This window comes from Anarhichas minor, unplaced genomic scaffold (assembly GCF_050575085.1).
Source record: "Anarhichas minor isolate MPS153535 unplaced genomic scaffold, ASM5057508v1 ptg000073l, whole genome shotgun sequence".
NCBI lineage: Eukaryota > Metazoa > Chordata > Actinopteri > Perciformes > Anarhichadidae > Anarhichas > Anarhichas minor.
In genome coordinates this window covers 3,770,968-3,788,125 of record NW_027466519.1, presented here as the reverse complement: position 1 = coordinate 3,788,125, position 17,158 = coordinate 3,770,968, and the positions used below count along the sequence as shown (strand labels likewise).

At 42.0% G+C, this 17,158-nt stretch overlaps 1 protein-coding gene across 1 annotated transcript; it reads left to right on the top strand.

The window, feature by feature from the left end:
• Positions 1 to 2,692: 2,692 nt before the first annotated feature.
• Positions 2,693 to 16,748, top strand: tmc2a (transmembrane channel-like 2a). The gene is made up of 20 exons (XM_076079769.1): positions 2,693 to 2,871; positions 4,346 to 4,384; positions 4,501 to 4,945; positions 9,046 to 9,198; positions 9,478 to 9,568; positions 9,659 to 9,740; positions 9,837 to 9,943; positions 10,291 to 10,389; positions 10,683 to 10,825; positions 11,127 to 11,274; positions 11,400 to 11,588; positions 11,812 to 11,991; positions 12,596 to 12,754; positions 12,859 to 12,987; positions 13,838 to 13,905; positions 14,200 to 14,439; positions 14,531 to 14,656; positions 14,797 to 14,875; positions 15,395 to 15,515; positions 15,622 to 16,748. Exons 1-20 carry the CDS (start codon positions 2,835 to 2,837, stop codon positions 15,834 to 15,836), a joined length of 2,850 nt encoding a protein of 949 aa, XP_075935884.1. The 5' UTR covers positions 2,693 to 2,834; the 3' UTR covers positions 15,837 to 16,748.
• Positions 16,749 to 17,158: the final 410 nt, after the last annotated feature.

The window sequence follows — 17,158 nt, the reverse complement described above, 5'->3', positions numbered from 1 at the left end:
TGTGAGCAGCTTCATGTAGGAATTATATTTTTCCGACCGCACCCGTGCATGCATCTATACTGAATAATCTTGGAAGATGCTATGAATGTTTACCTCGCACTGTGCAGTAGTCTGTACAAATTTGACATCAAATAGCCCGGCGTACCACCGTTACCGGGTAAGGAAAGGATGACAGATCTTTAGTTTTCACCAGCATTTGTCCAGAAAGATATCAAAACAAGAAATGCATTTTGTAAGCATATCTATGTTACAGCACTTTAATGAAACATAAACCAAGTTTACGTTGAACGGGTACAGACGTTCAGTGCAACATCAGCAGATGAACCGACAGACGGCAGTATTTAAATATCGGGCGGTTCATCTGTTATGTGGCTGGTGTCGCTGCAGGGGAAACAGGATCTGTTGCAGTGAGCGTGGCCTCGGGTCACGCTATGACACCTGCTCCCCTGCCTCACCATGAGGGCTGTATGTTTTGATGCACACACACACACACCAGCGACATTAACACACTTCTGTTGCTCAGTCAGTCAGGTTGCTAATCATGTTCCTGGGACACGTAAAGTAAAATTATATTGTTCACAATAAATGCACAATTATTAGACGGGATTAGAAGAACATCTATAAAGCATAAAGGAAAGTGTTTGAAGTAAAGGTACTCACTCTGGAGAATAGGTAAGTGACAAATAATTGATGTGTTAATATACAGGCTGTAATGTGTACATTTTCTGACCTATGTTGCATATAAACAACCAGTTGTTGGTTAGTATATAATTATGTCAATTTACAGCCAATAGCCACTAGGTGGCATAACAGACTTATTTTATCCCATTTAGCAACTTGTAGCTTTAAAACAAAAGCTCAAACGTGACTACACTTACACTTATTGTTCATTTGGTGAAAATGATGAAACTCTTAAAAACAAATGAATATAAAGATTTACTCCATGAATAAAGACCACTCCACTGTAAATATAAAGAGATGACACATACAGTCAACACTGTTTGGGAGTAGGAAGTTAGGAAGTTGACTTCACGCCCCTCGATTTGCCGTCACGGCTGATGTGATCCCATCGCAAGATCTGTAGTAATATTTAGAGTTTAATATTCCCAATTCTGACTATGTACATGGAATAAAACATGTTTAAAGTAGCATTTTTACATTATTTTTCAGTACTTTTGTCATGCTTTGTTGCTCGGTCACAGATGTGCAGTAATAATGCAGCATTTGTGAGACTACTTCCATTAACTTTTAATTGCTCATGCATCTTTCATGGTGGTGATGCATGAAATATTGATTTAGTTTAGGTTGTTAGACATGCATGTGTTTAGAAATGCGTGTCAAGATTATAAACGTGTCCAGATTTGAATGAAATGGTTATTTTCAGCTGTTTAGTTGTAAACAGAATTTCCCTGCAGCGGGTATCGAGAGGGACACGACTGCACTCCGGGCATTTGGCATTTTATAGACTAAATAATAGGCTAATTACAAAATGAACCTACTAATCGCTGTTGGTTTACATAATGGAGGCTCCGCCTGTGGACATATTCAAAGAACTGGATTTACAACTAGAAAACTTATGTTAATATAACACAGGTTTAATTAAACCCAGGCCTCCATATTGTTTAAATACGGGGATTAAGGCACACATTGCACAGTATTTCATGGAAGACATTCATAGCGGTGCACTCAGTTGTTCACATAACAAGTGACAGATATACCTGTGTAAAGATGTACCAAAAGCTATTCAACAAGCATTTCTGGAGCATACTGGCAGCTTAATACACACAAACCAATGTGTGCATGCATGTAAGCCCTCATGAATTATATAAATACATATATAAATATATAAATACATATATAAACTTACAAAATGTCCACTTTAGGTTGAAGAAATGCTTGGTCTGTGTGGTGAACTACATTAGTGCTCGAGGACCTAAATAGGATCAACTAATTACACCACTTTCTCAACATATGGACCTGTGCCCATATTCCCTGAACAGGTGGGCAGGAATGCAGCAGATGTGTCACCTGCAGCATACTGACATGTGCACCAGCACAAGTCTGAAAGGGTGTGATCCACGTCTCACCTGTGAGGAACCGACAAGCATGTAATGGAATCATTTTGGCCGTGAAAAATGAGCTCCACTCTATTATTTAATGAGTCTATATGAGGTGTTTCTTCGGATGGTTTCAGCTCGGCCCACACACAGATAGCTGATGTCGGTCTCTGGAGCGGGTTCGCTGACTCTATACCTGCTGTGTTTCTTTAAAAAACAAGTCAAAATAGAAATACTGTAACTGCAAAGTCATCTCAGAGTATTTACTGTTTGCCTAATGAGCCTCACAGAGAAACCTAAACCTTCATTAAATCTTCAGGGCGTCTGGTCTTCTTGTGTCTGTGTGTGTGTGTGTGTGTGTGTGTGTGTGTGTATGTGTGGTCTGCAATAACAAGACGAGTGAGAGTGTCTCTAGGCACTGTAGATGGTCCTGTGTCCATTTAGGAAAAACAAAGCAGGTTGCATTAGTCAAGCCGAGCTAAGTAGAGCCACACTAATGGATTTTAAGAGCTAAGGGCCTGATATGAGCCGTGGTGTGACCCTAGGATGTATGTCTATGTAGTAATGATAAAAGATATATTTTATATAGTTTATCACCTATCCACGAACACCTGTTGAGAGCGGGTCACATGCAGCAGTCGTCATAGTGACGGCGCTGTCAGATACCTGAGTTGGTTGCTGACGTGGAGCCGAGAGAGAAGAGATCCAACCTGCTGGGGTGTAGACCGGGCCAGCGCTGCAGAGGACACAGGGGACGGACGCTTTTTAGTTTTCATCATGCCGAGAAAGAGAGATACAGTTTCAAACGATGATGGTGAGTTAAGGATCAGAGGACTGGAATCATTTGCTTTTTAGGTCATAATGATGTAAGTTGTGTAGGTCATTCAAATGTGTGATTCATTTCGGAGGAGAAATGTTTTTTTCCTCTGTTAAAAGAAATTTGAATGAAGAATTTGTGCAGTAAAATGTAAGAACACTTACTACTAACATACTTTATACAACATCAAACGCTTTAATACCAGAGGTGTGGACTTCGGTCATGTGACTTTTGACCCTTTCTCACAAGCAGGGACATCATCACAGGTTCTGCTTATATTTCCACTGGTCTCCACCCACTGTGGAACTACGTTTAGGCCGGGTTATGGAAATGATACCAAATGCATGTTAAAGACACTTTCAAAGGATTAGGGTGCTAGTTCGCATATTTGGTAAAGAAATTGGAGACCCAATCATAGAAAAGCAGCTTCATAGTACAACTAGATCTCAACAACTCCACAGAGAGTTTAGTGTGTTAGCATGCTAACATTAGCTACTTAGCACAAAACACAAAGTACAGCTGAGGCTGATGGGAATTTCATTAGTTTTTCAGCTATTTGGTCAATAGCAAAATCATTGGAACAATTGAAATAATCTGCATTTCTTTAATTAGTGTTTTTGAGAAAAGGAAGCATGTTTCTGCCATTTTAACATGTAATGTGATGAGTAACACCTCGTGCAATGATATATCATTCATTATTTGTGTTTCCAGTAAAATAAAAAAAAATCCAATCGTTTCAAGTTTCAGTACCCTGCAGGCCCCATCACAGAACATGGGAGCTCACTATTGTACTACCTTACAACTTTATTACCTTACAACTTCATTGTAAAAAATTCTTAATTCTTTATTTGAATATAGGTGCATTTCACTTTCCCAAAAGAAAAATTGGAGAGGTGTTTTTTTTTTACATTTAAGAAATGTCTTAGAATAATAAGATCGCTAAGAGATAGATTATTTAACACAAAAGTCTAAATTACAAGAAAGGGTGACCATTGTTTTTCTTTGATAAATGTCGGCCAGTGCATGTCTATCTACGCTGCAGCCACGCTAGCAGCTCTGTGACGCTGTATTTAGGCACAATGGGGCTTTAAGCTAAATGCTAACATCAGCATGCTAACATTCTCAAAAATGAGAATGCTAGCTTGCTGATGTTTAGCAGTTAATGTTTACAATGTTCTCCACCGTAGCATGCTAATTAGCACTAAACACAAAGTGCAGCTGAGGCTGATGTCAGTTTTGCAGGTACTTGATCATCAAGCAAAGTAAAGGACTAATTACAATTTTGACTAGATGATATATTATCACAGTACCTGTTGAGAACATGAATGTCTTAGCAACATATTTCCCTCTGGACCACAGTGGAGGACTGACTGACATTACACAATTGTAATTGTTGGCATTGTTGATGAATGTGGTCACTTGAGCTGTTCGAGAATATGATTGTTTTGCTTTTTTGTGTGTCCTTCCTCAGTTGAGATAGAGGTTGACGGTGATTTGAGTGGCAGTGATGGTGAGTGGATAAAACACCACGTCATGGAACTGATTTGAAAAGAATTGTTGTCTAACAATCAAATAACATGAAGACCAAATGCGATATTTTATCTGTTTTATTTGGTCATAATGTAGACGACGGCACCCAGAGGAGAGCGAACAGGAGACAGGGAGCTGGAAGAGGAGGTGCAAAAGGAAGAGGCCGAGGGAAAAAACCCGCCAGTGAGGACGAAGACGAGGATGATGAAGATGAAGCTCCCAGGGGGCGCAGGGTGGCGAACAAGAAGAAGCCCACCAAGAAACGTGGGGGTGGCGATGATGATGATGATGACAGCGAGGACGAGGCTCCCAAGAAGAAGCGAAAAGGAGCAGCCAATAGGAAGAAAGGAGGCAAAGCTGAGGACAGTGATGAAGAGGACAGCGATGTGGGGAAGGGAAAGAAGGGAAAGAAGGGAGGAGGGAGGAAAGGACAGAAAGAGGCGGAGGACAGTAAGGGTAAGAAGGGGGATGCCAAAGGGAAAGACAAAGGGAAGGACAAGGGGAAGGACAATGACAAGAAGAAGAAGAAAAAGGACGACAGGTAAGAAGTCAGGTACTTTAGTTATTTTAACAAGGGCCTTTAAGTCAAGATCCACATTTCTTTAATGGACAATGTCATTTCCAATTCATAGAATAACCCTCCCAGCTTAATACATGGAAATCTGTAGTTTTCAGTGTACAACGTTGTAATTTTTTGGTGTGAGGGTGGTGCTTGCAGAAAGCGATATGCCTAAATGAAAAAGGTTTATCATCTGGGGAGCATGAATATCTAGAACAAACTTCATGGCAAGCTACTAAACTAGGCTAAGAACAATGCTTGCTATTAGGTGCTCACCGTCCCTAAATTTCTCAGCCTTTTTGGCGTGTGACCCGTCAAAATGAAACATTGCCTACTTGCAATCCCTCAGTACCTGTCTGCACGTAATACAGTTTTTGATCAGCCAGAGTGATTTTCTTTAGTCACGGTAGCATTGTTGCTCTATAGCAGCGATTCCCAAAGTGTGGTGCGCGCACCCCCAGGGGATGTGCACCACACATCGATGGATCACACATCACCGCACTGAGCGTCCATCGATGGATCACACATCACACATCATCGATGGATCACACATCACACATCATCGATGGATCACACATCACACATCACACATCATCTATGGATCACACATCACGGCACTGAGCGTCCATCGATGAGAGCCGAGTGCGGTCACCGCATTCGGCTCTCATCTATGGATCACACATCACCGCACTGAGCGTCCATCGATGAGAGCCGAGTGCGGTCACCGCATTCGGCTCTCATCTATGGATCACACATCACGGCACTGAGCGTCCATCGATGAGAGCCGAGTGCGGTCACCGCATTCGGCTCTCATCTATGGATCACACATCATGGCACTGAGCGTCCATCGATGAGAGCCGAGTACGGTCACCGCATTTGGCTCTCATCACCTTAGGCTTCACATGTATGTATACGGTGCCCTTGCGTGGCACGTCAGCTGGTGCTGCATCCACTTTCTTTTCCGCCTTTTTTTGCTCCTTTAATTGCACTGTCTGCTCGTTGATAATGGTGATGTGCTTCGATTGTCTCTCTTGGAGTCTCACCACCTCATTTACAGCCTGTTCTTTCATGCCAGTGTTGATGCCTTTCTTCCAATTGTTCATCTTTTTGAAAGCTTTTGACACATTTCCCATGAATACTGATTCGTTCTTCTTTTCCTCTGGATTTCTTTGAATGCATTCCTTTACCACGTCCGCGGATTCGTCGTCTTCGTCCACGTAGCGTCTTTTAAGCTCAATAATTCTTTTTTTGAATTCCTTTTTGTTGTTAATTTCATCAAAGCAACCCTGCAGACCCTCCTTGAAGCGCAGCTGATAGGTCTGCGATATTTGGCGCTCCTCCCTTAATTTTTTCATCTCTAGCTCCAAAGCCCTCCGTTTGTTCTCCAGATTTTCAATTTTCCTGGTGAGCGTGTGGTTTATTGCAAAGGCCTCCTGCTTGGCCTCCTGCTCTTTTTTTAACTCGAGAAGCGCTTTTTTTTATTTTTAACTCTTGTGCCTTTTCCACTTTGTGGTCCAGGTCTAATTTGGTTTTTAAAACTGCATATGAATTTTTCTCCTCGTGAAGAGTGAATTGGAGTTTTTTGTAGGACTCTTTCAAATCCCACAACTCGTTTGTGGTATCACGAATAGTCGTCTCATGTTTTGCAGCATTCAGCATGAGATTCTCATTTGTCTCTTTGAGATCATCCATCTCATACAGCTCGCAAATTCTCTCACTCAGGATATCATTACTTTTTTTCAGTTTATCGCAGTCTTTTACCAGCTTGTCGTAATGGTCGTTGAGAATCTCTCTCTCATGCTTGAAGTTGGCTTCATCTATCCTCTTCTGCCGCTGTAGTTCTATTACTTCATTATTGTGGTCCACCTTTTCAGCGTGCCGTTCAGCCTCAAGCTGTTTAATTTCCTCTTTGTGAGTGGAATCTACCTCTTCGTTTTGCTTTTGGTTGCTCACATCCTTCTCTTTCTCTCGCCTATTGAAGTAAGCTTTGATCTCCAAGTCATCAGCTTGATGTGCGAGTGTTAGTTTAGCGACGATTCTATTGTGCATTTCCTCACTTTTCTCACGCTGCTCTGTCACATCTGTGGACGGACACATCGTGAGCAGCTTTTTATCCATATCTACTTGAAACCTCCAGAAACGGTCAAGTTCAGCCAACTGGCGATTGTTGACATCTTGGATGATGTTGGATTTTGTGATTAATTCCACATTCTCCTTCTTGGCCAGTTTCAACTTTAACTCGAGGCCCTGGTTTACATCCTCAAGAGCTCTCATTTTTAGTTTAAGCTTCATGTCGCTGGCATTTCTGACCTGTTCATCTGTTTCTAGTTCATGTTTGAGCCGATCTATTTCACGCTTAAGGAGGCTGATGTGAGCCATCTCTGTTGGATTGGATTCTGCCATCGTGTAGATTCGATATGCGAAAATGTAATGACACATCCACAGACATCCAGACTATATACCTTTTCGCATTCCGTGAGTTCTGGAAGGCTTTGGGCTTAGGCTCCGCCCACAAGCTGAATGTAAACAAAGTTCTGGAAGCCTTTCTAGCTTAGGCTCCGCCCACAAACAGAATGTAAACAAAGTTCAAAAATAAACAAGTGTGTGTGATGATGTTGTGACTGTTCTGGCTGCAGAATCATGTGCGACCTCATGATGATGAGGTGACATGATTAACTCAGTTCAGCTAATTATAACACACACACACGAGTTGGTATGTATGCCTGAATTCCTGGATGTCCGTCACTAACAGCTCATCATCCTTTCTAAGAAGGCAGAGTGGCCAAGCGTTATTCAAAAAAGTTTTAGGTTTGTGGCCTCAACACGAGTTCAGATACTCAGACAGGATTTCAATAAATCTCTGGGTTTAGCCATCTTATCTAAAGTAGAGAAAGTGAAGGTGATCGTATCCAAAGGTTCCATTACAATCAACCTTTGCTCTGAAAGACTGAGTGCAACTCGTGTTTGTCCTGCAGCGACACGATGATCACAGCTACAGTTCAGCATTTTCCTCGTTCTGCTTCCTGTGAAAACATCTCACAACAGTTACACGCTCCTTCATTAGCACCGAAACGTTTTATTTTCGTAAAACATTTGCCAGACAAAATATCCTAAAAGCTCTTCTGACCTGAAACTAACTTTTACATGTGACACACTTCACTTCTTGTTCTCGGTGTCAACTCACTTCTCACTGTTAACAGTTTAAATAGAGGCAATCCATACAGAGGGAATAGTCCTCCTTCTGGTGACGAGCGAGCCCCATTTGGGGTTCGTGCGAGACCGTTTAGCGTGGTAGCGTGTCGTAGAATGCACTTTTCAGAAACAAATATAACGAATTGTTTCGTTAATTCGGTATATAACGTGTGGAGCACACGTTATATACCGAATTAACGAAACAATTCTGGGCAAAATCATCATACCAGCCATTTTACACACTGCAAACACAATTGTACACAAACTAATATCATATCTAGAAGACGTACCACAATATCACGTATTTTTCGGCATGATATCCAGTGAAAGTTTACACAAGGCTTTCACACTCTGCCATCGACAGTAGCACAGACAGTGAAAACATTCGACATGCTGGGTTCAATCAACACGCTCACCGGTCTAAGCCAAACTCTCAGCTGGTTCCCTGCTCTCTGACATCCCCTGTTTGGGTCTCCGGTGTGGCTCTGACACACAGATGATAGCGATGAAATGTGATAAAACACAAAGTGGAAAATAAACTACGTGTGATGCTGTTAAATCCAGACATGACATACTCGGGCGCCTGGCGCGGCTCCGATCTGAGATCAATTTCAACAGGTCATGGATTAAACAACTCCAATCCAGCTCAGAAACACAATGTCACTGCATCAAAGGTCCTATAGGGATGGCATTGTCAGAATTAGCATTCAGCTCAAAGCACCGGTGTGCTTTAGCGCCACAGAGCCGCCAGCAAGGCTGTTGAGTGTTAGTCTTGTTTTCTCTGTTTAACATAAATATTCTTTGGCCTGAAGCAGCGAGAAGAGTAATTCACAATTGTGTTTGCTTCAACAAACTCCCTTCTCCCTCTCCATCGCCCTTTTCTGCTCCAGTTCATCTGATTCCAACTCAGACTCTGAGGAGGAGGAGTCCTTGTCAGAGGGAGAGATGGCCCAGCTGTTGGAGGAGGTGGAGGAGAAGAAGAAGTTGATTGCCACCATCAGGAACAAGCCGTGGAGGATGAAGAGGAGGCTCGTAGACCTGAAGTAATCATACATCTGTCCTAGTCTCCAGCTTGAGACACATGTTTCTCAGCTCGTCGCAGAATCTCTGAGCCATGTATCCAGCCTTGACATGAGAATGAATCATTTACAATTTCAATTAAATTTGTAGGTGGAATATTTGGGTTCATTTTACCCGTCAGCAATGTGAACATATTTGTTTTACAGTGAAACCATGATCTTATGTCAAAATCAAAATGGAAAAAACACAAGTAGCTCCCTCTAATGAACATGCATCTCACACGTGACCTTGTTTCTTCACAGGGAGGCTCAAGAATTTGTGGATAAGTTTGAGGGAGCTTTGGGCAAAGGGAAAGGCAGGAAGTGGTTCGCCTACAAAGTGATGATGAAAAAGGTCAGCACAAAATTCAAACTTTCTATCTTTTCTTTTCTTGTGTGTGTGTTTTCCATCAATCACTTTTAATGTTTTGTTTTTTTATCCCAGAAATGGATCAAGTTCCAGAGGGATTTTGAGAATTTCAGAACAGCCTGTATCCCGTGGGAGAGGAAAATCAAAGATGTGGAAAGTAAGTTGTGTTTACAGCACACAGCGGTGTTTATCAGCTGAACAGCGACTTCTAGTGGACAGATGCCGAGTTAATAAATCCCCTCAATGTCTTCAGGTCACTTTGGGTCATCTGTGGCGTCTTACTTTATCTTCCTGCGCTGGATGTACGGCATGAACTTGGTCCTTTTTGGTTTCACTTTTGGACTGGTGGTCATCCCAGAGGTGAAATGATGTGTTACTGAATCATAAAGCTGGAATATAATCCATTCATAAAGCAAAGAATTACTCATATAGTTTGAAAGACTTCAAGCTATTTATTATATATTTTTACTATGAAATTAATGTAAATAAAAATATTTAGATAAATATACAGATAAATTAAGTAAAATCAGGAAATGGTTTTCGATATAAGAAAAGAAATCAAGAGATGACGCTGACTCAGCCAGCTTTATTTTCATGGGCAGGTTGTTAGGGGCCCTATAGGGGCCCTGATGGCAGGAGGAAAGCTCACCTGGAGAGTGATATGTGGAATTCAGTTTATCAATTCAAATGTTTCTGCTTATTTCCAGGTTCTGATGGGCCTTCCCTATGGGTCCATTCCCAGGAAGACTGTACCTACTCCAGACCAGGACACCGCTCAAGACTACTCTGTCCTCATGGACTTCAACGTGAGTCTGATATGTGACGATACAAACAGCCCGACCCTCAATGGTTTTAGCGCATACATTTTCAAGTCATGCTGTAAAGAGTCCAAAAGTAAAGAACTTTCTCTAGATTGCACAGCTCATATCTATTTTACTACTGATTATTTCCTAATCTTTCAACCACAACAGCCTGAGAGAGAAGATTCAGTTTGCTCGTTAAGTAATTAAACCACACCGTTTCTTTTTATTTCACCCTTAATTTCCCAGAGTTGTAAAACAAATGCAAAAAGTAAATAATGACGTCCTTTTTTTCTTAGGGCTACTGCAAATATTCAGTCCTGTTCTACGGCTATTACAACAACCAGAGGACCATCGGCTTGCTGAAGTTCAGGCTGCCTCTGTCCTACCTCATGGTCGGGATCGGCACCTTCGGCTACAGCCTGATGGTCGTGATCCGCACGTGAGTCTGCAGCAGCAACCTGCTCGGGTTGTTTTATATGGTTGCTTTTTATACGTTTACTCTCTTCTTGAGTTGGATAAAATTTGTTGATAGTTTGATTTGATTTGATTTAGTTTTTTAAAATGTGACAAAACAAAGCAAGGACTCAAACAAACACAGGGATAACGGAACCTAAAGACATCAAGATAAAACTACTGTTTGAATTCACTCGTTTGTGATGCAAATATCAACATTTTATTTTGATGATGTACAGGTTTGTCTGCCTAAATGCCCATTAGGAAGGATGTTTTTTTTGTTTCAGAATGGCCAAGAACGCTGATGTCGGCGGTGGAGACGGAGACGAAGGCGAGTTCACATTTGCCTGGAAGATGTTCACCAGCTGGGATTACCTCATTGGCAACTCAGAGACCGCTGACAACAAATACGCCTCCATCACCACCAGCTTCAAGGTAACCGATATCAACCATTTTACACGTGTGCTGTACTTTTCAGTCCACCGGTTGTCCCATTTGAGCTCACTGCTACACCGCTAATGACTGTAAATCCTTTCTGTTCCTGCTCCTGACGAGAACAGGAGTCCATCGTGGATGAGCAGGAGAACCAGAAGGACGAGAACGTTCACCTGCGGAGGTTCCTCAGAGTCATGGCTAACTTCCTGATCACCTGCAGCCTCGGCGGCAGCGGATACCTCATCTACTTCGTGGTGAAGAGGTCTCAGGAGTTCGCGAACAGGACCGACCTCAGCTGGTACGAGAAGAACGAGGTAATGTTGTAACACACATTTGACAAAACAAAAACAAAGAGGAAAGACTTTCCATCATCACATGCCACTCAGCCGAAAAATCTCTAATAATAGCAGTGACAAAATATGTAAAAAAAAAGACAGCGACAGAGAGACAAATATAGGCAAATAAAATAGTGTTCGTTCTGATGAAATATTTATTTTACATCAAGATGTTTTTGGTGATTGTACTTGTTTTGGACAGTTGGAGCTCATCATGTCTCTGCTGGGGCTGGTGTGTCCTCCTCTGTTTGAGACCATCGCTGAGCTGGAGGACTATCATCCACGAATCGCCCTCAAGTGGCAGCTCGGCCGCATCTTCGCCCTCTTCCTGGGAAACCTCTACACCTTTCTGTTCGCTCTGTTTGACGAGGTCAACACCAAGGTATAGCAGCAGTGCGCGTGTGTGTGAGTTCTCATTTTTTCAAACTGACCAGCTGAACAGTTTTTTCTAGAGTATCAAGTCAAATTTTCGGAGCGCATTCAGGCACCCTAGAAGTTTGACTCTTTACATTTCGGACTTTCCTCTGGTACCACACTTGGGCCAAAATGTCAAGTTTGCTCACAGGATATGTCATACATTTTAAACTGATCTCATTTCTATGACACCAAGATCTTTTAATGTTGTACTATGCTCAGGTTACACCTTTTGAGCCCCACTTCTAGGTTGTAATGAATATTTTAGTCACTATCGGTCTCTAGCAAAACTTTAGAGACATTCTCGTTTGTTTGTTTATTTTAGCTGAATTTTCCAACGTCCACAAGATTGTGCGTTTGAGGGGAATGTCAGTAGTATTAAGCATACAGTCTCTCAATCAACCCACATGTACTATTTCTGTAGAACCATTAATACCTATAAGATGTATATTTATATTAGAAAGCGTATGAATTAAGACTCAAGTCCGCATTGTTTTGTTTTGTGTCTCTGTTTGCATCACAGTTAACTTAAACCTGTGTCACTGTTGACTGATTCACTTTGTGTCCCGTAGCTGGAACAAGAGGATTCCATTAAGAACGCCAGCATCTGGGCCATGAAGGAGTACTACGCCAACTACACGCTCATGCTCAACGGCACCGATTCCCCCATACCCCCCATGAACCCCGGCGATGTCATCAGAGGACCCTGCTGGGAGACCGCCGTCGGCATTGTGAGGAAAATCACAAAAAAATCAGTCTGACGGATATCATCAGACAAACCGAGGCACAAACCCCTGTGTCCCCGTTTCACTTTCCTCAATGTGTGTCGTTCCAGGAGTTTGTGAAGCTGACAGTGTCGGACATCCAGGTGTCCTACCTGACCATCCTGATCGGTGACTTTGCTAGAGCTGTCATTGTTCGCTTCCTCAACTACTGCTGGTGCTGGGACCTGGAGGCCGGATTTGTGAGTCCGACAGCTGAAGCATTTAAAAGGTTTACTGAGGGTGTTTCTAAAACTGGTCCATAGCTGAGTAAGTGGTGAAATTTTTGTTCCTCGCTTTGATGGAGTAGCAGCTTCTGTTCTATTCATGTGAGCCAGCATGCACAATACCAGGTCCCTGAAACCAAAGCAGCATCAATCATTTTGTTATTTACACCGGTGATTGTCCCACTGTGACACGACAATTTAAGAAAACATCTTTCATTTTTAAATTGTGAGCATGTAAGAAGTCAGATTCAGGTGAATACACAGGTGGAAAACAGGGTGAACACTAATGTAGCTGTCAATGCGTAGTCATTTCAATCAAACTAACCCTTTATGATTTGTATTAGTTGTTGCTGTGTTCACTGTGCAGTAAGATGTATTAATGTAATGTTAAATCAGTAAAAGTACAAGCGTAACTAATAGCTTTAACAGTGGTTCAATCCCAATATGGATCCCAGTAAAGACATTTCAGCGAGGGAGCGTCCGCTTCATGTAGGTTACTCCTGGAACTTGCTCACCTGTTCATCTTCAGCCTGAAAACATGTCGAAATGTCTGCTGAGAAAAAGACATTTTCTACCGTGACGGACCAAACGTTATTTACAAATCCGAGTATTGTAACACACAATTGTGTGATTTTTGTGTGAAATGTCTCAAAATCTGGATCGTCAGAATGATTCTTCTTCTGATATTGTTGACGTGATATCGTTACTCTTTTTGTCAAAGGTCTAATTAAGTAACTTACCTAAAATCCAGCTCTCTATCTGCTGACCTGGTGACTTATTTAACTGCTCTAAGGAGTAAGTAATCCTTTTCTCCGTTCACTTTCAGCCGTCATATGGAGAGTTTGACATCAGCGGTAATGTACTTGGATTGGTTTTCAATCAAGGAATGATCTGGTATGAACTTTATTTGTCCGTTGCCTCCACCCATGTGCATGTGTTTAAATTGACATGCATGCGTTATTTTATCTGCATGTATCTAGTATCCCTGAGTGGATGTATAATGTGACCCTCTAATTATCAGTTACACACACACACACACACACTGTTTACAACACATTTTCAGACAAGCTTTGACTTACTTATAGTGGCATTGTTATCATTTAAACAGAAATAACAAGCTTTCATATTTAATGGTTTGTCACACAGCATCTAATCACATGACGTGCTGTCATGTTCTGTGTGCTTCAGGATGGGTGCGTTTTATGCTCCTGGGCTGGTCGGCATCAACGTGCTGCGCCTCCTCAGCTCCATGTACTATCAGTGTTGGGCTGTCATGGCCACCAACGTCCCACACGAGAGAGTCTTCAAGGCCTCCAAGTCCAACAACTTCTACATGGGTCTGCTGCTCCTCATCCTCTTCCTCAGTCTGTTGCCCGTCGTCTTCACCATCATGACCCTGCCGCCTTCATTTGACTGCGGACCCTTCAGGTAACAGCACGTACACAAAGAACTCATACATAGAGGATGTATAAAAACACAAGCACACACACACACATGTTGACCATGTGGATGTTTGCAGTGGGAAGGTGAAGATGTTTGATGTGATCATGGAGACGATCGACCTGGACCTGCCAGCCTTCTTGGGCACACTTTTCAGCTATGCAGCCAACCCAGGCCTCATCATACCCGCTGTACTGCTGATGGTGTGAGTGTAGAGGAGACACAGTGGATCACACGCACACACACACACACACACACACACACACACACACACACACACACACATAATAAGTGTATCTTTGCAGCCACTGAAAAATGACAAATCCCATCATTTCTCCTTTACAGACTGGCCATCTACTATCTGAACTCAGTGTCTGAGGCCTATCAACACGCCAACATGGAGCTGAAGAAGAAGATGCAGATGGTAAGTAGAGAATGGGGTTCGCCCTGAGAAGTAGAACAGGCTGAAATTTGTATGAATCCACGCCTGAAAAATAATCCCCAACATATGCACCATTTACTCGTGTTTGAGTAACATTTGATAAAAACAACAGTGACCTGCTGTTTTAGGAAACTGCTGAGCCTTTCTATAAATCAAAACTTTTGTGAACAATTTTTAAAGATTCACGTCTTCAGTAGGAACCAATGGGCTTGGGGCTGAGAGCCACAGACAGGGAAGGGAAAGTATTGAGAGACGGACACGCATTGTTTGTTTTGGTCTTTTCATTGGATTTCTAAACAATAACAAAAATATAGAAGATTGTCAGCCTTATCCTTGAAGCACTGTTTTGATATCTTTAACGTAAAAGACTCATTTAACATAACAGTTCTGTTCCTCCTTATTGTTTTCTCTCTCTTCCTGAATGTCTCTGAAATGTTTTTCCCCACTTTTTTCTCTCAACCACCTGTCTTTCCTTGTCTCCCTCCGTCTCTGTCTGTCCAGACTCGGGATGAAGAGAAGAACCGGAGGAACAACACGGACAGCACCAACCAGGTCATGAAAGACCTGGAGGACCTGCTGCCAAACCGATCCCTCATGCCGCCTGCTCCTCCACCACAGCCTGGTCAGTAAAATGCATTCATTGAGGTTTTATATGGTTCTGAATTCAAATCTAATGTGACTTTATATCTAGATATTGAGCTGATATATCACTGTCTCCGTCTAAACAGTAAAGAAGCCAGAGCCAGAAGCAAAGCCAACTAAAACGAGGCCTGGGACAGCCGGTAAAGGCGTTAACTTGCAGAGAGATGTGACTCTGGCATCGCCCAACCCCACCGCTCGAGGGCCAGTGAGCCGGCCGCCCGGGCCGAGAGGACATGGACCACCGCCGGGTGCCGGATCGGGCAGAGGCCGTGGGAGGGGGAGGGGGCCCCCTCCGAGATAACAGTATGAGAGAATCACATCCCTGCAGGCTGTGTTCATGCCGCAGACCATCTTAGTTCATCCATGTCTCGAATACGTGACATGAATAGTCACAAAAACAAGGTGTTGAGATTGTGGCATTTCAGTTAAAAGGACCTTCATTAGGTCTTCATATTTACTTACTGACGTCAAAAGTGGTAATTTTTGTAATGACAAAGTTTTGCAACTCAATGCTGGAAAAACCTATATTTTAGTAACTTATAATTCATGAAGAAAGAATGCCACAACCTGCTTTTATGCTCACACTGTATGGATGTTGATCACACTGCACTGCATGTTCCGATGAAGTTTCTTCAAATGAGACAACACATTTATCAGGACATCTTTGTTTCAACAACGTTCTGAATCAGTGCTCAGTCTATATTGAACTGCAGGTAATCATAGCAGTACTTCTGATTAGATGAGATAGATAGAGCTTTGTTCATCCCAAAGGAACTTTCCGTGCCCAAGAAACTCAGTATACATTTGAGCGAAAACGTTCATTCTTGGAAAAAATAGTTTGACAACAAAATAACTGCGTAGAAGCTTTTCCTGGAGCTTTGAACCACGTCTCACAGTCTCTGTGTACATTGTATAGATAGTTCCAGTAAAATAGGAAATTGAATGGAAATGTTGACAACCATTAAACACAGAGTCTTTGCTTTGGGCCAAGCACAATAGCACAAAAATAATACTCTGAGGTGTTTCGATGAATGAAATAATAGATTTCATCGCGTCCACTTTTGTAGATTATTTTCATATATCCGGACAACTCATTGTGTATTTTTGCTTTCATATGCAATACTCACAGAAACATGTTATTGTGTGGTGATGTCTGTGCTCGGCCTTTTTGGTTTTCTCTCACATTTACTCTGACTTTGTAATTCATGGTATGACTCTGACTTTGAATAAAGTTTTAAAACTTTGAATAGTATCTTTTATCCTACTTTTTACATATATATGTTTATAAAAATGATATATATATATCTATATATATAATCCAGAAGGACAGTTTTAAAAAAAAGTACCAAGAACGATGCAGGAGAACCAGGAACATCATTTTTTTTTTAAATTCCACACATTCTTCTTTCTTGTCAAAACCTAAAAGAAAAATACATTACCCACAATGCAACGTGCCCACCGACAGTTCGGTTGGAGATTCAAGCTCCATCAGAGATGAGGAGCGGGCTACAGAGGTCTGGTGAGCTCACTTCTTTTTAACTCCTCACCCCAAGATATTTTTTTATTTTCAAACTTGAAGTCTTCTTCCCCAGCCAACATTGACTTAAGTGACATCACTTGAGG